This window comes from Lytechinus variegatus, chromosome 15, assembly GCF_018143015.1.
Source record: "Lytechinus variegatus isolate NC3 chromosome 15, Lvar_3.0, whole genome shotgun sequence".
Taxonomy (NCBI): Eukaryota; Metazoa; Echinodermata; class Echinoidea; order Temnopleuroida; family Toxopneustidae; genus Lytechinus; species Lytechinus variegatus.
The window spans coordinates 8,858,694-8,885,535 of record NC_054754.1 but is presented as its reverse complement, the minus strand read 5'-3'; the positions used below and the strand labels follow the sequence as shown (position 1 = coordinate 8,885,535).

Sequence of the window (26,842 nt, the reverse complement as noted above, 5' to 3'; positions counted from 1 at the left end):
ATATCACCTTGGTGTACATGTAGCTGTTTGTGAATTCCTAGAAATGTATTTTACTGGTACTTCTACTGACTGGGCTTCATTTGACAAACACTGATTAAAATCTTGCACCAAGGATATACATGTATTTCCCCACAGCGTTGCCTTGAACGCTAAAATATCTTAATTTGTTTACTACAGACACACCCTATAAACATGCACTACAAAATATACATGAATGTATAAAATGTAAAACCTAACCACTCATTTTTAAAAGCTCCTTATTTGTACACATGCATACATGTATATAATCTGTAGACCAACAGGTCATTAGAATTCTTCCATGGGTAGATATTCCAAAAGACATAACATTAGGTTGGTAGCATTACATGACATATAAAACAGAGACATTATAATTTAGATCTGTTAGTCAGAAAATATTGCTGTATATAGATATATCGAGGCGAGCTTTTGCATTTTTTCCAACCAGCGCAAATATTCCCCTTGATAACAAATATCACAATATTGGCAACTTCCAATTGTAATTGTTAAATTTTTGTCATGCATCTACATGTATAATCTACATCAAATCAAATTGTATTTACTATAAACAAATAATTTCAAAACCAGCTCCCATGCTGCACAATTCAAAATTGAGCATTTTATGCACTACAGCTTCTGAGTTTTCTTTCATTCAGCATTATATTCGATAAGAGTCCTACGATGTCTTAAAGTATATTTTATATCCTGATTCAATATCCAACATGTAAATTTGTCTAATATTAAACATGTATTTCCTCAAAATAATTTTGTCAAATCTTTGCTGTCAAGAAGTACAATAGGTAATCGCCGATTTCTAGTGTAAACCTAAAGTACATGTATCCCATTGATAGAAAATAAATGTGTGTCTTTCAAATAGAAAGCTTTCAGATAGTATAAGCTAAAATCGTCAAATTCATGCCAATTTCAATATTTTCTTTTTTTATTTAGGCATTTAATGAACTACATATAACATACCAGAGAAAATTCCATCAATATAATTTTTGAACCTCTTGACAAAATTTAACATAAGGCAAAATCATGCTTTTTTAATATTTCAATAACAGCAGTGCTGTGAGTTTGTGAGCTTGGATTCAAGTGTTAGAAAGCATCAGTATTAAAACCATATTATTAAGCTTGCATATTGTAGTCATCACTCAGGCCATGGGTGTTAGTTGGTAAAAATAACAAATACTTCAAAATCGATAGAACAAAACTATCATTAACACAATCATTTAAAAAAAAAACATTGTTCATTTTCAATTCAAATAATTTCCTAAAGGAAACTGTTAACCAAAAATACATGAAAGGGAAAGGAAAAGGAAAAGTAAAATCCTGTAAAATTGTTATCTTTACATGAAAAGAAAACCAATGCTGACTGTATTTCCCAAAAAGGAACTGTATAATGAATAAATCAAATGCCAATGGAAGGAAGGTCTATCATGATTTTCAATACTATTCATGTTTTAATGTTAAAGTCTAATCAAAATGGCCAGGATAAACTTTTACATATTTTTATTTCTAAATTCCCAAAAATATATTTTAAAGGAACAAAAAATAAATTTCAATCCTATTTTTACTGTCATGTTTTTTATTAGTATTCATTCATTTATATTGTAGTATTATTTCATTATCCATATTAAAATAATAATTACCATTATTATCATTATAATTAACATTTTTTCATATATTTATTCATTTCTAAAGGGGGGAGCTTATTGCTGAAAATCCCCACCTGGGTCACGAACACAAAGGTTAGCGATTGATCGTAGAACATTTTTTTTAAAGATTGATTCCATTGACTACAATGTACAATCAATCGTGAAAATCAAGCATACGATCAATCGCTAACCTTTGGTTACGGGACCCCGATCATGACATTAGGCAGCTTAACTTTGAGATCCTTGGTTAAAGCTCAGTTAAGGTATAGATGCAATGTTATTTAATATTTTGATGCAAGTCTTGTTAGTGTTCCTCCTTTACAACATAGTTATCTTTCTCCTTATCAACAAGTAGAAGCTAGCAGACGCTATACCTGATTGGGAATCTTTTTTTGCTGATCTCGGCCAGTCCTCTTGGCTTTAGCAGCACTGGAAAAACATGCAGGGGGGACACATCACATCAAATTAGTAACATCACATCAACTTCTATACTTGGGACTACATAAAATTTTCACAACTACCCCTGTATGAATAAGCTCCGTAGTTATGTTTGATATTAATGGAAAACAAGACAAAACATGGCTGAAACAAAAGCAAGATTGGTATCATGGCATTATGGAAATGAATTAGTGAGATGGCAGAAAAGAAGCATTTTTGTCAGCTGGGGCATTAATGCAATGATTGTGGACATTAAAAAAAAAGCTTTGTAATTGTTGTGCAAGAAAAATACTTTACAAATCAAACATCTTTGATAGAAAGTTGCCAGATTTATTGAAAAGCTTTGGGGTGGGCCTCTTTTCATAGAAAGGTTTAAAAACAAGAAAAGAAGATGCCGTGAAGTAGAATCTACATATCTAATACAGAAAACTTTGGTAGTTGAATTTGAGAAAATTTCAGCATGGCAATGATTTTGTCAAGAAAAAAGAAAAACATGTACCATGTTTAAACATAATTAACTGATTTCTTTGTGTCTACAAGGCATTCATTGACACCCTATCTGACATATAGGCCCGTATTCTGAAGTCGGGTTTTAATTTAAACTCTGGTTTAAAGTTGTGGTTTAACAATGGATAGCCAATAGTGGCATAAACTTCTAACAGTAGAATTTCAATGTATCAGCTCATTTTTCTCTAAAATCATTCTGAACTGTTTCGGAAGGATAAATAAGATAGCTTTCTTCACCATTCACAAATCAATAAAGAGCAGAGTAAAAAAACATTAAAAAATATATAAGTAAAATTCTGACATTTTGGCATTCCATAGTTTTAGCACGGAGTTAGACCGTGGTCTAAATTAAACCTGACTTCGGAATATGGGCCACTGAGTTTAGGATGTGAGACAATTTGCAACAAGAAGTACAGGCTGAGGATGGATGAGTTCGTAAAGAAGAGAGTGGGTGCGCAATTTCACATACCACCGTAGCTGGTGGATGGATGTGAGCAAGCTCCTTTGAAACACCATTAGTGACAGATGCACGAGGACTTTTAAACAGAATCCAACAAAACAAAGATGGGAACGAGAAAATGAAATCATACAAAAATAACATAAAGTCAACGGTAGGGTTAGCCAGGGTTATATAAAGCAAACAAAAATATAAATAAGATAGAACAGCAAATGCACAATTACAAAATAAAGTAAGGTTATTTTTCAACACAGCAATAGTGATATAAAGTACGGAAATGAATGTTTGACACAAGGTTTGTTAGGAAGCAAAAAAAGCAAACTGTTGACGACATATCAACAGTTTTTTTCTTCAAATTTTTACCTGGTTTCCCAGTTTCTTTTTCTGAGATCCATCAGTTTTATTCTGCGCACTGATGTCACGATAACGAGAAACAGGATGTAAAATGGTAATATACATGCATCATGAATAATTACACAAAATTAAACACATGTTATCACTGAAGTCCAACAATGGCTAAAAATGCAGGAAAATTGGATTTCGAAATTTGGCTCCAATTGTTACTTAAAAATACAGTAATGTAAACATCATATTCAAATTGATTGATTTGTTTACACACTTACCATAGTATCATTATTGATTACATGTAAACATAATGCTCTAGTCCTACATGTATAATTTCAATTCTGTATTGTTGTTGGACCACTCAATCTCACCGATTGCTTTTTATCACTGTCCATAAACAATGTAATTGTTATCATTATGATCATCACCATATTTTCAAGAGCAATGTATATTTTAGTCACTGAACCATAAATGCTAAAATCCCATTCATGATGTCAAAATCTAACACATGGACTCATTCATCCATAATTGAATTTGTGAATAAGATAAAAGAAATGTTGTTTTTTTCTTCCTCATTTTTTTAAGTACTTTTATAACCACTTAATTGGAAACTGAAACTGTAAAGTGATTTTTTATCACTTTCTGACAATGCTCATAATCACTCTGCACTGACTAATTGTTAATTCAATCTGCTAAAACAACAGATGCAAACAGAAATACATGCAGAAAAAAATACAGAAAAAATGATATCCATTTTTTTTTGGGGGGGTAAGATACCACTTAATACAGACAATAATAGCAAATTATTTGCCAAAAATGTTGGATTTCAAAGAAAATACGGACTATAAGAGATGTACTACCTATGAGCTAATTCATAGATACTGTATATACAATGTTGAAACAAATAAGATGTTGGAACAAATGTAAAATTACAATGTCTAATTTCATTTCAATTTCTCAAAGATGATGGAGATTAGATGGCCAATGGCATCCCCACATTGAATTATTTTGATTTTGATGATGGGACATGAAAAAAGTTATAAAATGTAAGTTGGTATGGGTGTTGTGAAGAGGTAATCATTATCAAACTGACAGAAAAAAAATCATACAAATTAATAGATGAAAAGAATATCAAAATCATGAAAAGTTGCAAGGAAAGAAGAGTGTTTAGCATAAAATATGAAAAAGCATTAAGACACTGCTGGTAACATATATGTAGATGCATCATGTAATATGTGGAGACTGAATCCATATACTGAAAGAATAAATGTCTCAAGAAAACAACCAAAACATTTCATATATATAAAAATTAAGGAGCTTCTTTATTATATAACAGATCTATCCAATTAACATTGGAAGTCTTGTACTTTTAAGAAAGACATGAAATTATTATCAAAGAAATACTCATGTTTTGTAAATTATATTTTTGTTTCCAATAATAATATAGACTTCTGAAATTCAGACAAAACAATCGTTTAATGAGGCTGTTTGAGAAATGGTTGAGTAAAAATAAGTTTAAAGATCGATGAATCTCAGAAGAAAAATCATGTGTAACATAAATAATTAAAGAGATGAAACTAAATCAAAGATTTAAGACAAAGAGGTGAAAATTATCATGTACTTAGATAATAAGATTTGTTATCCCCCCCTTTAAGATATTGACATATCTTTTGGAAAATCAGGGGTCCGTTGCAGAAAGAGTTGCGTTTAAATGCAAGTCAAAAAATCAATCTCAAGTCCCAAATGCGCGCTGTTGATTGGTTGAAAATCAAGTTGAGCATGATTTTTTAGAGTTGCGATTGATTGCAACTCTTTCTGCAATGGGCCCCAGGGCCCCCGTCTTACAAAGAGTTGTGATTGATCCGATCAATCGCAACTATGGACGGCCAGCAAGATCAACATCTATTATGCATGTTTGTTCAATATATTTTCTAACTATGATGTATATTCATGCATTCATCGTTTTCTTCAAAATTCACTGCGCTTCTCTTTGTTTACAAAGCACATTGTGCACATTTTCCTGTAGAAAAAATTATGACACTGATGGATTTCCATAGTTACGCGAGATTGGATCAATCGTAACTCTTTGTAAGACAGAGCCCTGGCATACCTCAAAAAGGGTCAGGGATGGAGGGGTGGAAGGGCCCTGCCTTTCAGGGTTAGATCTTCCAACCCATTACAACATTTCCTTTTTTGTACCATCAAAAGAAGTCTTATTTTCATTTTGGTGAGCAGGCATGCAGAGCAAAATATATAGTCTTCTCCTAACATGCATGTGTATCAGATATAGCATATTCCTGCATTACAAGTACTTTATTTTCATCAAGTGAACATCTATTATTCCATTATGGTGTAAGAAAACAAAACCAAGTTCTTTAAACTCGAAAGCAGCGCCATCAAGATCTATGATCAGGTGAGTGAATAGATTTCTTTTTGTGAAAGGGGGGGGGGACTTATGTCCATTCTCTGAAACATGCATTAGGCTAAGTGTACGTGTAGATTTGCCTTCTTTTAACAAATTTATTTCAAATTGAACTATAATAAGCATTTTTCCATTTGCTTCGCTGGTGAGGCACATTTGAAGATGTGTACTTTTAATTCAAAAAGAATTTTCAGCCTACCAATTTATCTGGTAAATGTGCCTTTTTTGGCACTAAAACTGTTTGTATACCATCCCTTCAAAGAAAAACAAAGTTGAACATTTGTTAGCCACTGAGTGCTTACTACATCAGGCCAGTCACAAACAAATTCATAATTTGCATTGCATATTCTAATACCTGATAATGTAAGTGGACTCCCCCCCCCCCCCAAAAAAAAGAAACTGTGCTATCAACTTTTTGAGATTCACAAATATATACCCACAAATCATTATTGCTCAAAGTAGCTCAGAATAATGAAAGCATCATTATCACCTAACCTGTACATAATATTGGTATAACTCAGGCATATTCAAAAACACTTAATATTTTGTTCTCTAAAATTTTGTTGCTGTCACATATGTCACCTCTCAGGGACCTGACCCCCTTACCTCCCCCGCCCTCTTTGGGTATGCTAAATAGTGCATCAATTTAATTAAGTGAAAGAAGCATAATTTTCTGTAGTTTTTAAAGAGATTAATGATAAGAATATAGAGAAGTGAACTGACTTGGCAAATCCGATGAAGTCGTCATGGTTTGTGTTCATGTAGGCTAGCTGGATGTTGATGAGCATGAGAACCTGGTCTTTGGTCTTGGACTCACGCTCACGAATATGTGTGCAGACTATGCGCTCAGTCTCCTCACGTAATCGTGGATACCTTGCCATCTGGTGGAATGAAACAGGGCATCATAAAAAAGGATGAAAACGTATGGTAAATAACGAGTCGGTAGATGATGATCTATTTCTGGGGAACTCCAACATAAAGGTCAGTGGTGGCAACAAAACAGAATCCAATAAAATGACCACCAAGTATTTATATGTACATGCAAGGCTCCACACTAACCTTTTTTTCTTGGTGGCCCGATCGGTCCACCAAAATCATCAATTTCATATTCTTGGTGGCCTGAAAAGCAAATTTGGTGGCCCCAAAACAATAGGAAACATTTAAAATTTATCAAAACTTTGGTAGCCCGACTGGGCCCACAATTGTGGGCTTTTACATAATTTTGGTGGTCCGGCTCTCAATTTCGGTTGCCCCGGGCCACCAGGCCACTGCTAATGTCGAGCCCTGGTACAAGAATTAACATGTGCCCAATGATTCTAGTAGAAAATCTGTCAATTGCTGAGAAATTGACAAAACTAGCATGGTATTCCACCCAAATGTTGAATCCTTAATTTCCAAGCAATTATAATACAGTGCCCCACATGTGCTTATCTGTGTTGGTGATCTCCGTATGGTCACTTTTCAACTTGGAATGCATGACTTCACAGGGATATGTAAAAGGAAAGAGATTTAGATCTACCATGATGAGATGACAATTGAGCTTAATATCATAGAATTAGATTAACATAAACACAGCAGGTAACCATGCTACTCACCCCTTCCCCCGAGTGCCTGACTACATTGTTGAGTTCGTTGACAACCATATCAACGCATTTGACCGAGGGTTCTTTCAGACGGTTGATTTGTTTTTTGGTGATTGCTTCAAATGCCATGTCTGGTGTGAACAGACCCACTCTGCAATAGAAAGCAGCATCAAATTTTGTAAACATGGTGTGACGGTGTGAATGCGAGGAAACTTAGATCTCAAAAACGTATGAAGTATAGTAAGAATTTTGTGCTATACGTACACTGGACATGTATTGACATCTATCGTATATGTAATAATTATAAAAATAACTCTATTTATCCTGGGTAACCTCTTCAGCTATTAGCTGATGAACCAGTGGGCCGTGCATAAAATGATTTTAGATTAGAATTACCCCTCTTCATTCTAATATGTCGAGTGCCTGAAAGCAAGCCCTTGGTACGACTCAGCTAGGGCTCAAACCCACGACTTCCCACTCATGAAGCGGGCACTCTACCACTGAGCCACCATGCACAGTTCAATGAACATGTACTGTAAATTGCATTCCATTTAAAGTCCAATAGGTAGTACTTCCGTTGATAGATTCACTTTCAAAAGCAAAACTATTGCATGATACTCTTTTCAAGAAAAATAAAATCAATACATCTTCGTGAGATACCCACAATACCCAGGAAGTCAACGGAAACAGAGAAGGGAGGGGGGAATCAATAACCCCCACCTCATAGACAATAACCAGGTTCAGGTTTGCTGTTTGGAGCTTCAGTGAGTTATATTGCAGCTTTTATCAAAAAGACAATTGGGTCTGGTCAAAAGTTGATTTCTTCTTTTCAATATTATGGGGGGGGGGGGGGGTGGTCAGAAGGCTTGCCTAATCATCTCAGCAAGTGAATTCATAAAACTTTTTCAACTGACATGATAAAATGGAATAGAGAGTGCTAAGATTTGGCTGGAAATGTCTGAATAAATGGTTAAGATAAAAACACCTTTTTGTATTCCAATCTACATACATGATTATCCGTGTTTGATACATATCATTTTGTTTCAGAAAATTCAGGCGAAAAGTCACAGCAGTCAAACATTACAGAGGTTAATATCCTGGAGAAGAATTCCCAGCTAAAATAATGCAAAGCACAGAGAGTTGACACAGCTAAGTTTGTGGGTACAACACATCCTGACTTTTATCATGGTTGTGCAGTCAGCAACTTAGATCTAGGTAAGGCTTATTTTGCCATGCCGTTAAGCTATCCTGGGGGGTGTTTCACAAAGATTTTATAAGTATGACTTAGAGTCGCACTTAAATGCCGAGTTGCGTACGGTATGAAAGGCTTGACTGCATTGGTCAGATCGTGCCATGAGGACGCGCACTACTGCGTATCTATCAATAAGATCGCGCATTGCATATCATGTACACGTCGGCATTTAAGTGCGACTTAAGTCATACTTAAATCTTTGTGAAACACCCCCTGGGTCAAGAATCCAGAGCAATTCTTATATCTGATATGCTGAAAGTAAAATTCGACTCCAAGCAAATGCTCTAATCTGTAGTGCTCTAATGCTCCAATCTTTTTCTTCAAGAAACATCACCAAGGTTTAGAAGTTTTTCTCATTTCCATACAAGATTTGCCTTTACCTGACACCATGGATGTTCTTGATAGCATAACTGATCTCTCTCCTAAGCTCCTTCTCATCATACTCCATCTTGACGACCTCGAAGGGAAACCTCTCGTGAAAGATTCTGTTGATTCGAGCTCCCCCTGAAAGCTCATTCGTGTTGATCTCATCCCCGGACCCCTCGATTCTCTTTTCAAAGTTCACACCGAAATGCTGGACCATTCTGTCGTTGGATGCAAACAGTGTGAAAGATAATCATATTCTCTGGACCTACAAGTACATATGATTATTGTAAGTACATGTTTTTAACACTTTGCACGCTGAATAAATTTTTGGGGAAAATAATGGCAATTGTTCCTTGTTATTTTCTGTAATTCAAGATTTCCATATTGTATCATTGATACTTATTAGTATTATATAGATGTAATCCAAGAACTATTGCCATTTATTAGCTTATTGATTTGAAGGTAGGGGAAGAAATGATTATTATGATTGTTGAATTGTAGGAATGTGCAAGAATGCAACATCAGCGTGCAAAGGGTTAATATAAAAAAAAATGCATGGGCCCTTATAAATCTTTAACCTTGCAATCCAATAGGAACTACCATGGTAACGATACTTCATAATTAATAGAAAAATAATGAATTCATGGAAATTAGCAGTAAAACTATTGTAGAGAATTAAGTAATTTTGATGGCTGCATAGCTAGCTTTCACTAAATTTATATATTTTGTTTTAATATGAATCAATTATGCTAATTTATTCACGAAATGAATATTCCCCTAGGAGTCTTGGGGTTGAATGAACTTTGTTATCACTTTCAAAAGAGGAGCCCTGATCAATGTACGATGTGGAGTAACCTGTTATTGACCAAATGCTCGGGATTTACATGGAAGATTGGGACCACAATAAAGGAGTATCTTGTCAACACGTATTATAAAGTGCATAAATTGACAGTTACAAAATATTTCAGCAATAATCCTGATTACAATGACAGCCGAGGGAGTTTCACAACGATTAAAGTGTGACTTTCAGTCATGCTTAAGGGAGATGCGCACGCGATGTAATTGTGCAATCTTATGTATTATTACACAATAGCCCACATCCTCCGAGTATCAAGGGTGTGAGTGGTCACAAATAAAAATATCAGAAAAAAGCTGAAGAGTATTAACAAAGTCTGAAATAGAAAGAGCTCCCATACTTTCTGTACAGAGGAAAGCCAAAAATAAGCTGAAATTCAGCTGAAAATCAAAAAAATCTGAAATCAGATAAAAATCTGAACTCTCACACCCCTGGAGTTGACCAATGTGGTGACCCCTTGTTTACAGCACACAACTTGGAATTCAAGCACGACTCTAAATCACTGTTAAATCTTTGTGAAACACCCCTCTGAATGTTCATATTGTTGGATTATTTTTCAATCAAACAATCCAACACAACCTGAATTGATATTAAAATTCTGTATGGCTTACTGCAGCATAGCTTTTGTTTTCCTGGTTGGATCATCTGCGCTGAAATTCTTGTATTCTGCAACCTCCTTTTCCAAGGACAACTCCTGAGCCTGCAGTTTGTTCCGAAGCTGGGGCAGTGAATCTCGAATGTGATTGGTCAGTTGCTGTCACATGAACAAGGAAAACAAACTTGTTAAAAATGAAATGCATTAAAGATCCTTCAGTTTGATTTTCATAATTTAATGAATTTAATTTGATTACTAACATTCCTTCAGGCATAGCTATTAGATTAATATATCCAATGAATTAAATTCCTCAATTTTGGCTTGAAAATTAAACTTAAGGTTGTTTGATTCTTTTTTCTACATCAAGAACTGTTATACCTGACATATAGTTCATATTTCATCTAGAAATTGAGAAAGGAATAATGAAATAAATAATGGATAATAAATAATATACCATTTGTATAGCGCACATATCCACCTTGCTAGGTGCTCGCTCCCATATTACCCTGGCTAAGCTAGTCTACCGATTCCGGTGCGCACAGCTTTTTTAGGAATTACTTCCTGCCGATACCCATTTAATTCACCTGGGTTGAGTGCAGTACAATGTGGGTAAATTTCTTGCTGAAGGAAAACCTGCCATGGCTTGAAATCGAACCCACATCCTTCCGATTCAAAGATGAGTGTCTTAACCTCTAGACCACGATGCTGAGATATCAAAATCAACTTTGTGTTGTATTGGGAAAACGTATCATTGCTGGGGTCTTTCGACCTTGTATCTCACAATCTAAATATTTTGAGAACTGCCACTTAGTAATGGCTTGGCTTTAGAGTTAAGAAATATATGCATCTGTATATAACAACCCTCTTATACCTTCGAATAGTTTCAGATAATGAGGTCACCATCATTGCCATATGTCTAATAATGGTTCCATGACATTTCCTCCAGCGACAACTGCTCCGCTGTAAATTCTGCACCCTAGTGGAATGACCAATTTCAAACCTTCATTTACCACTATATACTATCCTAACACTAACCCTAAAATAAAACCATATTGATGCCCTAACCAATAACTCTATATATTAGATGAAATAAAGCTATTTATTCTAGGGTCACTGTCTAGAAAACATGTACACCTTTTTCTTAGCTGCCCTCATAATTCCTTAACTTTGATGTATTATTTCCAACACCCCAGTAAAAATACATGCATCTTGTATAGATACCTGATTTAGGACTTTTTGAAGGAATGGAGTACCCATCTTGTCAGCTATATGCCTGTAGGATTGATGGCTGAGAAAGAACTTGCGTTCAGCAGCAAGGGCGGCCTTGATGTCTTTCTTACCTTCGATATCCCTCTGACTCCTGTTCACAACACCAATGTAACCTGACCGAAAAAAATAATCAAGTTGTTATGCACTCACTTACGTATCAAATAGACTTTATTTTTATGTTTCTTTCTTTTCTTCATTTCTTTCATTTTCCCACATGGGAAATATAATGCTTTTCAGCTTTTTTGTAGAACATGAAAAATCTTCACACACCAAATTTGACATTACTTGGTTCATGGTGCCCCATGAGTCATTGCCAAATGAATATGTAACAGGCCCCATTGAAATCATTTCATATGGTTCATAACTTTGGTCATTAGTCCTTGGTCTTGTCCTTGGCATCGGACATCGACCTTGACCTTCTCTTCATTGCCTTGTGCTTAACACATGTCTTTACAGTCATTAAGATTCATCAGGGTTTTTTGTTTTTAAATGGCTCCAGGAATATTAATTAATGTGATAATCAGTGACTGACCTCTCCTCAACGGAAGGAGTTTATTTTCCAGGATGTCCCTTGCATCTGTTCCATCGTCCATCAGATCCAGCTTTGTGATGACACCTATGGTACGTACACCTGGTCAATAGAGACAAGAGAATCATAGGTAATAATGATACCACTTTCCAATACATAATAGGTACCACAAGGGCCCTGTCTTACAAAGAGTTGTGACTGATTCGATCAACCACATCTAAAGCCAGCAATGCCAAAATCATGTTTGTTCAAATATTGTCTTGATATGATGTGTTTTCATACATTCATTGTTTTCTTGAAAATTCAGTGTTCATCTAAAGGACATTGTGCATATTTCCTACAGGAAAAAATTATGACAATTTCGATGGATTTCCATGTAGTTGAGGTTTAATGGAATAATCGACACATTCTTTGTGAGACGGGGCCAAGGTCTGTACCAAGATGATACTTCATAGCTCAATTTTACATGTACACCAACAGCATTGTGTACCTTGAAAGTAAACCATGTCATAAATAAATGATGCCATTGTGTAATACTGTAATTGCTTTCAGCAATTAAAAATACTAACATTTCTCTAATTAATGTGTTAAATAAACCAGGGCCTTAATCAAATAATGATCGTTGTTAAAAGCTACTGAAATCACGGAAGTCAACAGACTAGCAGCAAATATCTCAACCAACGTTTGATATTACGATTGATAAAAAGTGGTAAGAAATGGGAACCTAGGTCGTGCAACACAATGCTCAGTTAATGACTGTACAAATGATTTTTATGATTGATTATAGTCCATACAATTGATCATAACAAATTGTTCTATGATCAATTACTAGGCTTTGTGACGCAAGGGGCTCAGCTCTTACCTTTGGGATCTACTTCTTTGGCGACCTTGAGGGCATCCGAGTTGGCCAGATCAGAGTTGGCGGGAGAGACGGCTAGGATGAGAGTGCTCTCATTTGTTACAAACTCCATCACCATGCTGCGTATCTGCATCTCGATGTCCGGGGGCTGATCTCCCACGGCTATTTTCGTCATACCCGGCAAGTCTATCAGTGTCAGGTTAAGTACTGTGTTTAGAGAACAAAAACATGGGGGAAAAAATTAGATTCAAGATTTTTAATGATTGCAGCTCATGATAATAATTTATAATAAAAATAATAATGAAATAATAAAATGATGATAATAAAAATAATATAAACAATCCAAGGAATAAATTCTTCAAAGATGTCAAAGATGGTCTTTGTTACCAAGGTGCTTTTTACATGTAATCCCTCATTTTCAGTTTCAAACAGTACATGTACAGGTACATGGCAATTGTACATTGCTTAATATTTAAAACAACACTTTATATCATTTTGAATTTATACATGTACCTACAGTACATGTATCATGATCATCTTCCTCTGACATTGTACAAGTGTTTGATTCAAGTATTAATATGATGTTAAATTCTGTCTTGGTAACCTTGAAAATAACTGAAACTAAAACTGACTTTAATATGAAGGTGATATTCAATCTGTCTCATAAATGTATATCAGACAAAATTCTTTAAAATCATAACTACAATGTACATGTATACACTAAGCAAACTGCATTTTATTTGTCAAATGTTTAACATTTACTTTATTGTCACATATGTACATGTACAGTACATGTACATACATGAACAACTGGTGCACTGGGAAACCTTTCTCATTCAATAATATTGGGGAACAATAATGTACGCACATGTACATGTCTGCTTCACAAATGTATGCATAGTGTACATGAAGGAAGGCAAAAATCTGCAGAGAAAGATCTACACTGTACATGTGTACATGTAGGTCTATTTATTTCCTGTTCGTACCAAGGAGATTTTACTTTTAAGTCCTTGTTAACTACTAACTCAAATTATTGAACCACCAAAAGAACTATACAAATGTTATAAAATTACTGGTGTATTAACACTTCACACTCACACAATGTACATGTGAATGTACAGTTGTAAATGTAGGCTACATGTACATGTATATTGTACTGTACAAGGTTGGAACCTTGATACAACACTTCATACAGGCACAGTGGCATCCTCAACAAAATGAATTGATTATTTCTATTATTTGCAACGTGATAGCAGAACTTTTAACGGCCTACCGGGTATCAAATTCATGAGCATATTCAGCTCCGCACACTGTACATGTAGGCCCACAAAACATGCTGTACATAATGTCACATCGCATATTTTGTGTGTATTATTAAATTGCATCATTGATTATACCTTTAAATGTTGATGTAATTTTGACCGTCTTTAAAATGGTTGAATCAATAAATGAAATGAAAATGAAATTAATACAACACGTACAGAAGGTTTTACTTTCATGAGAGTGCCAAGTGAATCTTTTTCATTTGACAAGTCACATGTACATGTATGTGAATCTGAAAATCTGTAAATGTCATCAAAACACTATCTGAATTAAAGATGAAATTTATGACAGTCCCTGTATCAATTCATGCAACACGATGTACATGTACTAATTTGGCAATTTCTCAGGACACAAGATAATATTCAACTTCCTTTCATATTACAGCTGAAGCAGAGTCCTTAGCAGTCAATGATCTAATGAAAAAGTCTTTGAATTCGAGGTTACCACCACATCATCATACATATGTAGATCTAGATCTATGATGTACAAAACATGTTACATTGTACATGTAGTTTGTTTGTTGTAATGTAATACAAATAAACATGTTTCTCGATGTACACGTACAGTTTACATGTAAACTCTGAAATTTTGAAATGTACATGTACGATGAAAATTACAACACCAGGGATCACTAACACAAATAAGTATGGGCAGGGGGAAAAAATATATGGGGCGATATTCATTTTTGCTATCTGTGCCTGATTTCATTTCTAAAATCAGGGCCATTTGCAATCATAAGACTTGTGTCAACTGGTATCAAGATACAAAAAGCTGATCACATGTGCGTATACTTTTGGAATGCTGCAATTTGATTGGCCAGAAGTTGTAAGTTCACACTTTTTTTAATGAAACACAGCCAATTTTCTCCACAAATTTTAATTTTGGTCTACACATGTATACAAGTACATGTACAGTCAAACCGCTAGAGAGTAAAAACCTGTATTTTTTTCAAATAGTGGCCATCAAAACCATCTCCCATCTGAAAGAATTACAACCTGTCCATAAAGACCACCATCTCTAGTGTCTAGTGGCCACTATTTCTGTTTCTCTTGGGTGCCATATTTACAGGTTTACTGTATACAAATAAGTGTATGCTTACACGTGCAGTATACATTTAGGTACATGTACATGTACATGTGCACTTCTTAAAATAGATTTAACAGTTGATGCTCTCGATTAGGGCTACACGTGTCAGATCCAACAAGAAGGCCTCTCTTGATTAAAAGGTCATCTCACACCTCCATATTTAAGCTGCAGACATTTTAATCTATTCTTTCCATGTACATGTACATACTGCCCTACTTTTACACAAACTATCAAGAATTTGATAACTAGTAGGCATATAGTGAAACCTGTGTACAATACCACTCAAGGGAGACTAGAAAAGTATATATACTTTTTTTTATTTTAACTGGTTTCAAGTCTTTGTAGACAGGTATTTCTTATATCAAATAGTGTACATTTTTTCATTGGGAAATAATATTTGGTTTGACTACCGGTAATGGTAATTATTTCTACATGTATGCTATAGGGCAAAGCCACTTTTTTTTTACTTGTACGCTAAAAATTGGGAAACAGTAAATAGGAAAAGGGAACCAAAAATCTCCAACATCAGTGAAAAAAAAAAAAACTCTGGCACTGCAATTCCTCAAAATGATCAGTTTTCCAAGCAAAAGGGGTGTAACCCAAAACCTGAAATGTACAAGGATATGAGTTTATAACTACATGTATGGACATAAATGGGAAAAAAATGTCTGAGTGTGGTGACTGCTGACCCCAAAAAAGGTTGTCTTAAAAAAAATCTCGTCAAATTGCCAGTCACAAAGAGTGTAAATCACATGATCACATACATATGCACATATTACAATATAGGTACTGTAGTCCTAGACATTGCTTACAGTGTGTGCAAATCAGGATCAGAATACACATTGATCAACAAATGATGGGAAACATTGATGGGTCTTACCGTTGGGTGAGTAAACACGAAGGTTGATTGGGACGTTGGAGATTCCCTTGTTGCTACCGGTAACACGATCGGTCTCTGCTTCAATTTCCTTGCGAATCTCGTCAAAGTCAGTGAATTTCTTCCCTTTGCAGTGTAAAAATTCTCCATATTCTATTAAAAGAAAGATATCAATGACTCATATATAAATTATTTTTCTGGTGAAAGTTAAATACTCACGAAAAAAATCTGCTTATAATTTTTTGCACTGAACATGTATTTCATAATCATCACATTTTCAAACAATTCATTAATCATAAATCATACATGTATGTTGGGAATGTCTTTGGATTAAAATCGTGTAGGGGAGGGTGGGGTAATTGAGGCCCTGTCACCTGTGGTAAATAAGGCCCCCAGAAAGTTTTTTAGCTCACTGCTCAAGTTTACCAACTGTGTCAAGGGGATTGCTGTTTAGTGTGGTATTTGAGACAGATCTTGAGCATGGAAAATATTTCATAAAATGTAGCCCAATGCATATGGCCAGGAGGAGCACAAACCTAGAGCTCTAGCAGCACCTCAAACTAAAAATTATTTAAGTAGCTTCACAACTTAAGAGAGGCAAGTACTGAACCCACCCAGTAATAGTTGTGTAAGGTACATGTACAGTATTATTGTACCAGTACCGATTTCTCTTTTTTTCTGACTGGAATCCTATGAACTTAATACATCTGTTGAAACAGTAAAATAATAATAATAATAATAATGTACATTTAGTGCTTATTACAATAGTTTCTAAGCGCTTAATATTTATATCTTAACGTAATACATGCAGTTTTAACATCTCCACACTTGTTTTGTGTACACTAAAAGTGTCCATTTCTAGTAGAAAATGTAAACTTACAGTACATGTAATAAACTGTATTACATGTAGTTTAAAACACAAACTGACAATCTTTTTTTTCCGTAATATTGAATAGGACTAATAAATAAATCCTTAAACGTGAGCCTTTGGGATAATAATGAAATATTAATCCTCTGATTACTACATACATGTATAAAGTAAATGTCCAGTGATTGTATCAAACCAACTGAATTAGTTTCTACAATATACACGTAGCAACACAAACTATTTTATAATCAAAGGGGCCTCATTTGCCCCATTTTGATGGATCCCCTGACAACAATGTTTATTGCTCATTAATATACAAATGAGATCGATTACTTTTCATATTTTTATTGTATTTTAAATGTATTCTACTGTAGATATATAGTATCAGACATCTAAACATACGTCCACTATGCATTAATACAGGGGGGCTATATTTACATGTACCCCACTCTCCCCTACATGTATACATAAAAATGGAGACAGAATTCTATTCATAAAAATTTTCATTGTTTATTGGTAGAACTACATGTACCATTTACTCTCAAGAATAGGAAATTCAAACTTTATATACATGTGGTCATTTTCAAACAAAAGTGGACATGGGGGTGAAAATTAAAACTTGCTAGAAATCATTAGGCTTCAATGTTTTTTGAAACTAGACATCTTAAAGTATATTTTTCCATTTCATTTACATAAAATTATTAATTATGTCTTGAGATACAGTGAATTTTATGCAAGGGAAATTAAATGTTACAAAATGTTGATTTTTGCATTAAAATTCACATATTGCCTATCACAATATAAAATTTGTATTAGAAGCACATTTGTTGGCAAGATACAAGCTGTGTATTGTATCTAACTCCTAAAAAGCAAAAAAAATTCTGTGAAGTGTTTTTCTGAAAAAAATTGGGTTTCGAAGTTTTCAAAACTGGTTGTCGTGTCACTCACGTTTTAAATGCAAAAAGTTTTCTAGAGCTGTGTATTCTGAAAATTAATTTATCCCAGTACTGGAGCAAATACAGTTTATCTGTACCTTATTGTATATAAAGTAACTTGGTCCAATGTGTTAAGGTAAAGCTAAAATTAACTGTCAAAGTTGTGTCGTGTCACTCACAATGTCGTGTCACTCACAAAATGTCGTGTCACTCACGGTATTATATTGTGTATAAAAAAGGACATCCAGTAATTTTTGAAGCGTTTTACCAGGGATACAGTCAAAATGTTGTTCCTGACATCATTTAGGCCTATTTTAGGCTAATAATTTCCTCCATCTTCCTAATTTTACTCCTTTTTATGGAAATATTGAATTTGACATTGAGTTCATCTATTTTCTCTCTCCGTGGTTGCCTTGGTTTAAAAAATCCTGACAATTTTCCATTGGTGTGAAGACTCGGATCCTAATTCATATTTTGGTGAATGTACTGTGATTAAGAATATAACAACATAATCAACACAAAATTATGAATGTATCAAGAGAAAAACCACTATACATGTACTTTAAGCAATGGACATATTTACAATGCATAAAGGGTTGGTGATGGTGAAAGTCATACCTACATGTAGGTATTACTCGAACATTCTCTGTCTCCATTTACAGAAATAAGCAGAAAGTTCACCTTTCTTTTGAGTAATGTTATTTCTTTGTTATACTCAGCTAGAAAAGTCACAGATCCTTTTTTGAAATTTGCAGAAATTTTAGTGGTAAAGTAGTGTACATGAGATATAAGAGATCACCATGAACACCAAACATTTTGTTCAAATTCGGAAAAGAAAATATTTTTCTTTTCCTTCTGATTGATTAAATCAACCTTTTCATTTGCCATAAAGCTTGTATTCCAGGACATGAAATAAACAAATTTGCAAGAAAACAAACATTTCAGGTGAGAATGTACTGAGATTTGATAGAACATTTTGGATATTGCTTGAAGCAGCTACATGCCAAGAAGTGATTAACTACATGTAGGGTCTGAACAGCAAACTACCGTAAGTGGGCCGATGTGTGTTCAGAGCAGATTTGCATTTACACATATTCATTACAACAAAATGATGCATGTTCATGTAGGTCCCAACAAGTCCCAACCGAGACCGCATTTTGATTTGAGCAACTTTGGATGGGTTGCCATGTACCAGTAGATCAATTTTTTTTTTTTTTTTTTTTTGGGGGGGTACCCTGATAAGAACAGAGCTGGACCTCGAGGGGAAAAAGCTATTGAGGTGTAAAGGGAGCCTGGTTGGGATGTTGAATTGGATTTTAGTGTGACATCCAAGGGCTTAGAAAAGGAAAGGCTAATGACTTGTAGTTGTTATGTAATAGTAGCAGACTGCAAGAATCAGGTACTGACTGCGTCTTTCACCTTGTGGCTTTCCCTGGATTCCCGTGGTATGGTATATGATCAAATAATTAGCAATGAAAAGGCGCTTACAAATTTGGTACAGTGCCTACATGTACTGCCTTGGGAGGGTCCACATACAAGCAGTGTTCAGGAGAAAACCTATGCTTGTTGAGTTGAATTTCCAATTTTCTCAAGGCGATTTGCTGATAGTCCATCTGAAGTGTGCAGCAACGTGATTGTGGTTTGGTACCAAAAAAGACATTTAAACTGCCATGTCCTATTTGGACAATGCCTATAAAAATATTATTGTAATCCAATATTTCAAGAAAAGGGAATCATACATGACATCATAGGATACCAGACCATGCCAGATGATGTGAGTGACTATTGAGAATACCATTCTTACAAGGAAAAATTATTCCATCCGTTGTGGATGCTGAATTGTATAAACCTGTAAACTTTCATATACAGATAGGGAGAAAGAGTTAAAGTTTTGAATGATATCAGGCCACAAAAAGAATGTTTGAGTTGATGTCAAATTGTCAATGCCAAGACCTCATAACACCTCCTTCAAGTGCCCCCTCCTCCTCTAAAGAGGAGAGTGGTAGAAGCCCTAGTGTGACAATGTGGTATGGTATAGGGAATGTGAGTTGATGGGCAAATATGACCATAAACCAAGAATAAAACATCAGGATGACATATTATGAACTTAAAAGAAAGCAGTTATTATGTAATTAAGCTTGTTTTTTGGTTAATGGTATTTAACTCTTCTACATCATGCAAAAAATACTTTCAATGTTGAGATAAATGTTGTATTTTTGCACTTGTCGTGTCACTCACGTTTTGGATGTCGTGTCACTCACGGTATATAGGAGGGTACCATTTTCCTTAGAAAAGGTTTGATTGATTTTGACTATATGTGTTAGATAGGTACACTATTTATGTCCATTTACTGGTACTCACAGTACTCCATGACAACTACTTGGGCACGAATCCAACCATATGTGTTAGTGGTCAGAAACCCATGTCCAAAATTTGTCGTGTCACTCACGCACCGTTTTTTAATCATATCTACTAAACGAATTGTTGAATTCAAATCAAACTCGTAGTGGCCCATACCAGTCCTACATTGTATATAATATAGTAGTCATGATTGATTCATAACCTTTAAGTTTGAAGATATGAGCCCTTAAACCTCTCCGATTGTCGTGTCACTCACGTTTGAAAATGACCATGTACATTCAAAGCATTCGTCTACACACTTGTCCAAAACAAAAAAAGGAATCATTGATTGCTATTAACTAAAAATAGTGTTGAAATGAAATAGCACAATTGATTTATATCAATGCAATTAAAGTCACTCTAAACTACATGTACTCATGACCCTTAAAATAAACATGAGTAACACATGTGCAGATTATGGCACACAAAATATCACGTTGCTAATGCTAACATGCTGAGTGCTGCCCTACTTAATACCATTATATTTCCGGTGAACTTAATGATGTGATTTGATCAGTACTTACAATGTATGATACATTATATTGTACATTCCAAAGAATACATGTAGCTTACAAAAGTAACTTGCAGGAGCTTGTGGGATGCATATATACATACATACATGTACATACAGCAGAATTGTACAAAACAATACAATGAGCATCCCCCATGATAAAAATTTATACAAATTGAATAAAAACAAGTAGAACATCTTTGGCTCTCTCGCCTGCATTCAATATAGCAGCAGTGCTGACTTTGAAAACAGCCAAATTTTTATGAAAGAAAACACTCATATGATAATAAAATATGTTTATTGACCCAACATGACCTTGACTATGATCATGTGACCTAAGACGTGTGCAAAACAATCATTCATACTTTATTAACCTTATAACATGTATGTTTCATGAACTACAGATACTATAGATCCATAAACTTTTTAAGTTCTGATGACAATTCACCAAATACCCCAACACGGCCAAAGTTCATTGACCTTAAATGACCTTTGATCTTGGTCATGTGACCTGAAACATGCACAGGATATTCAGGGATACATGTAGATGGTTACTCTTATGTCCAAGTTTCATGAAGTAGATCTATAAACTTTTAAAGTTCTGATGACAATTCCACAAATGCCCCCAACATTATCAAAGTTTGTTTACCCTAAATGACCTTTGACCTTAATCATGTGACCTGAAACTCACACAGGATGTTCAGGGATACTTAATTGCTTTTATGTCAAGCTTCATGAACGAGATCCATAAAATTTAAAAGTTAAGATGACAATTCCACAAATACCCCCAACATGATCAAAGTTTGTTGACCCTAAGTGACCTTTGATCTTGGTCATGTGGCCTGAAACTCAGGCAAAATGTTCAGAAATACTTGATTACCCTTATACTTTCTAAGATATGAGGACATTTCAAAAACTTAGCCTTGGTTAAGATTTCAATGTTGTCAATGCCGCCGTCGTCGGAAAAGTGGCGCCTACATAGTCTCACTCTGCTACATGTATGCAGGCGAGACAAAATGAAATTAATAGATGTACAAATACATGTAAATGAAGACTAAAAATATTTACAATAAACAAATACTACATGTACCACTGTATGAAATATATGAAATGTATAGATAAATGTGGGCTGCATGTATGCAAGAAAGGTATAAAATGAAATGAAAATACCTGTTTTTGAATTGTTCAGTTGCAGTACAAGAGGACGTCTGGTTACAATACCTGATCCACGAGGAAGGAAATCTCTGTAAAATAAAAAGATGAAGGCAAAAGTCATGTACATGTAGTACCGGTATAATGAAGAATAAAAATGAAACAAAGAGGGAAGGAAAAATGGAAATTTTTGTATTGATCAGATGTACACTTTCTTAGACTAGAGTATTAATGACATGCCAACTTTGCCAAGAAATTGTTTACTATTACAATCATATGCAGTACATAGTCTATCATGACTGATTTATAAAAAATAAGAATAAAAATGGAACTTGTTAAAGTGAATAAATTCAAACTGATACAGATGACTGAGCCCAACAACCCAGCATTGTATCAGGGTAGGAAATCATTTTTTTTTCCACATTGGGACGATTGTAGAATATTTGGGGCCATTTCTTTCATTTAAAGGGCTACTTTTTAAAGGTAAAATTTTCTGCCACTGTTATAATATTGATTTTCTAAATAATCTTGAATATTGTTTGGAATAGATCTTGAGGCGACTCTAGGAAGCATGGTCGCCCTTAAGCATGCATTTTGGGGAAATTTTAAGGGCAATTTGGGCTGTCATGATCTGGTTAAATTGCCCTTCGCCCTCATGTATTTCCTTATGCTGGTAAATACATGTATCATCAGGGAATTCTACATAAGGGTCAGGCCATGTGATAGTGAAACATTAAATGATTATAAAATGCACCACACTGATTTGACTCTGAGCTGTAAGTTCTGAATTGTCTTGTCTGAGGTATGATGTAAAAGTTTCAAGTGAACAGGGGAACCCCGCCAGGATATGAATAGAACTTACAAGTGGAATGCCTCTGGCAGTCTCGCCTGCATTATGCAATTCGATATATACCTAGCATCAGTGCTGACTTTGAAAACAGCTAATGAATTTATATTCACAGAAGAAAACACTATTAAAATATGATAATAAAACATGTCCATTGACCCAAAATGACCTTTGACCATGATCATGTGACCTAAGACATGTGCAAAACAATCATTCATACATGTATGTGATTACCCTAACATGTACATCGATGTTTCAAGAGCAACATTCATAAACTTTCTAAGCTATGATGCCAATTCAACACATACTCCCAACACAGCCAGAGTTGACCTTTAAATGACATTTGATCTTGACCATGTCCCTGAAACACACACAGGGTATTCAAGGATACATCGCTGCTCTTACATACCCCTAACATTACCAAAAGTTTGTTGACCCTTAATTGCTTTTGACCTTGGCCATGTGACCTGAAACTTGTACAGGATGTTCTAGGCTACTTGATTGCTTTTGTGTCAAACTTTCATGAACTAGATCCACAAACTTTCAAAGTTATGATGACATTTCCTCAAATACCCCCATCATAGCCAAAGTTCATTGACCCTAAGTGACCTATGACCTTGGTCATGTGACCTGAAACTTACACAAGATATTCGGGGATACATGGTTGCTCTTACATCAAAGTTTCATGAACTAGATCCATAAACTTTAAAAAAAAAAACATGGCCAGTTTGTTGACCCTATTGACCTGACAACATTTCAAAAAACTTAACCTTGGTTAAGATTTTGATATTCATTTCCCCAACATTATTGACCCTAAATGACCTGTGACCTTGGTTATGTGACCTGAAAGTACCTAAAACTCACATAGGATGTCCGGTAATACTTGATTACTCTAATATCCAAGTTTCAAGAACTAGGTCCATATAATTTGTAAGTTACGATGACATTTCAAAAATTTAACCTTGGTTAAGATTTCAACGTTGACGCGGCCGCCGTTGGAGAAGCGACAGGCGCGGCAAAAATAAATGAATTATCGTCCTGAATATAGGACTTATATTACCACAACCATCATGAACCACATCCACATGTATAACATTGTAAATATACATTGAAAGGTATCACTTGGTCTACTACCACTAGGGCTAAACCCATTTGGTACAACCAATTTGGTCTAATTGTTGTTTGGTCCATATGCACTAAACTAGATACAATCCCCACTTTGTCTAATTCTTATCTATAGTCTAATGCCTAGTGACAATGTAGTCTTCATTGAAAATATATAAGCTGTCAAATGGAAATTTGGTTCATTATGGTGACAGACCAAGTGGACAGACAAAATGGGTATAGACTATTACTGGAAAGTTTAAAACTGGTACATACATGTACTGTACATGTACATGTAGGCTAAATAGCAATTTATAGACTAAATGGTGAAGGAATATACATGCACTATGAGATTTGTGGAAAGAGACAAAACAGAAAGGAGACAAAGCAGGTAAAGACCTATTGGCAATATTTTACCATTGAACTCACTGTCCTCAAGTAAGGAGCTACACTGTATTTTATCAAGAGCTCTAGGCTCATAAATAATCAAGTGTAATACATGTAGCATGGATCATATCAAAGAGATCAGCTGTTCAATTCCCTAGAGGGAATAAAAGGACAAGTCCACCCCCACAAAGAACAACCTGAAGAAGATCAGTATGCTTTTTTTTTAGTCAAGCATACTATGTAGTACAATGTAGCAGCGGCATGACATAATTGCACTGAGCTGGCTGGCTCAGCTTCAGTAACTATGGATATTCAATCAATGGCTGCAGTTACAGAGAGCAGAACCTTTACAAAAATGTTTTGGATTTTCATACTTTACAACAAATATTTTCAAGTTATGGGCAGCTGGGCCTGAGATTTCATACACAGTGCATATATGACTACATACATGTACATGTACTTGTAGAAGGTAATGTTTATTCACACAAACTTTTGTGATTTTTTTTCAAAATTATGAATTCAGGCTGCATATTTATTCTTTGCCAAGTTATCCTCATATGGAAAAGTGGTAACATTTATAGATTTTGTGAAGTTTGTTAACACTGCATGGGATTATAAAAAATGTAATTTTTGCTACATAGGCCTACATATACATGTCTAAGTTTGATTTCTTGTTGATATAAATCTATGACCTTCCGCAATTGTATATTATGGACAATTTGTGAACTTATTAGTAGCAATCTTATCTCTATGGTGTCTCCTCTTTCCTCCACGTCTCTCTCTCTCTCCTGTGTGTTCTTCCTTCACTAAGGTCAGAGATCAACGGCACCGTTGGAAGGGCCGCAATTCATTGAAGGCTTAAGTTGCAATCATACATGTAAAGTAGTATTGAGTAAGTTGTATGGAGGTTGAGGAAGAAGTATAAAATAAGCATACAGTACATGTATGTAATTGGGCTTTTATGTTGGGAAAGGGAAAGGATACAGACATGCAAGAGTGTAGAAAGGAAAAAAAAACTTAAGCAATCCAGAGTAAATTTATAAAATAGTAAATTGTAATCCAATGAATGGTAGGGGGTCCTAACGCTATGCAACACTCGTCACATGTAATTTCAATGGCAATATGGGGTACCATTTTTTTTACAATCTGAAAATGACTGCCCGAAAGTTTTTACAAGAAAATCTTATATTTTCTTTCATTTTTTAATGAAAAATTTGGTACACTTACTCTTAATGATATAAGGAACACTATTAACCAAAAAAAAATTGTGAAATAAGAAGAAATTCATGTTAAATCTTTACTCAAATTGTTAGGTGCGCAGACTTGGGGCCCACCATCATAAAACATCTTTTGTTTTATTTCTATATATAGGCCTAGTTTATACTATAGCACACAGAGATAGGCCAGTAATTCTAAAGCAATTTTCAGAATACAGATTTTAGTTTTAAAACATCAGCGAGCATCTTTTCAAGAGCAAGATTAAAGTCTAAGATAAACAATACAAGAAAAGATAAGACAATTTTAACCAGGTTTGTTCGATCGACCCATCCCTCAAATCTCAATCACAGTCGACCGAAGCTAGAACAGTCACAGACAAGAGTCTACAGAGCGGATCAACAGCGTGGCTCGGGCCGGGTCGATCGGGCTACACGTCTAATCACCACCAGGGACTAAGCCGCCGGAGATCGGCTTCCGCTCTGGCCCTAAAAGCAATACCTTTACATTTTTGCTAATACAACCCTCATCAATTGTAAATAACTGAAATATAGTTAAACATCATGTTCATAGGAGTCAGAGCATTGAATTAAAAGTGAGTATATTGAAAGAGATGAGCTGTAAAAACCCACAATTAGTTATTGATTGAATGAAATTGAGAGCCGGTTTTTCTCGACACAGAGCTGGGTGCCCATTTTCACTCGACTCACCTCCCGACAAAATTTTCGAGGACACTGCTTTTTCCTGCACTCTGACCGCCAACGACGGCAATTTGTGGCAAATCCAACAGACCTCCTACTCCAATGGCAGAAAATGCATCTTGCAGACGATTAACAACTGGAATAAGATCTTCCATTCCCTTATTCCCAGCCATGATTACAGGTTCTATTTTTCTATTCGCATAAATGTTATCGCAAAATTAAAATCCTATGATGGCCGACTCCCCCTTGACGCGCATGCGCACGAACGTAAACCGTATCAAA

General features: G+C 35.1%; 1 protein-coding gene across 5 annotated transcripts in view; it reads right to left on the bottom strand.

Annotated features, from left to right (window-relative positions):
• Positions 1 to 26,842, bottom strand: part of LOC445810 (dynamin) — a 47,617-nt gene extending 20,775 nt beyond the window's left edge. The window contains exons 1-11 of one of the 5 annotated variants that reach the window (XM_041625302.1): positions 26,570 to 26,842; positions 22,325 to 22,398; positions 16,444 to 16,593; positions 13,158 to 13,361; positions 12,299 to 12,397; positions 11,719 to 11,879; positions 10,514 to 10,656; positions 9,061 to 9,264; positions 7,441 to 7,579; positions 6,569 to 6,726; positions 3,442 to 3,490 (exon numbers count right to left, since the gene is read on the bottom strand). In XM_041625302.1, coding sequence (XP_041481236.1) covers positions 3,442 to 3,490; positions 6,569 to 6,726; positions 7,441 to 7,579; positions 9,061 to 9,264; positions 10,514 to 10,656; positions 11,719 to 11,879; positions 12,299 to 12,397; positions 13,158 to 13,361; positions 16,444 to 16,593; positions 22,325 to 22,398; positions 26,570 to 26,733 — 1,545 coding nt within the window. In that variant the 5' untranslated portion in view covers positions 26,734 to 26,842. Of the gene's footprint in view, positions 1 to 2,050; positions 2,106 to 3,441; positions 3,491 to 6,568; positions 6,727 to 7,440; positions 7,580 to 9,060; positions 9,265 to 10,513; positions 10,657 to 11,718; positions 11,880 to 12,298; positions 12,398 to 13,157; positions 13,362 to 16,443; positions 16,594 to 22,324; positions 22,399 to 26,569 lie in introns of all 5 variants that reach the window. The other 4 variants (XM_041625299.1, XM_041625300.1, XM_041625303.1 and 1 more) reach the window with 4 other exon arrangements.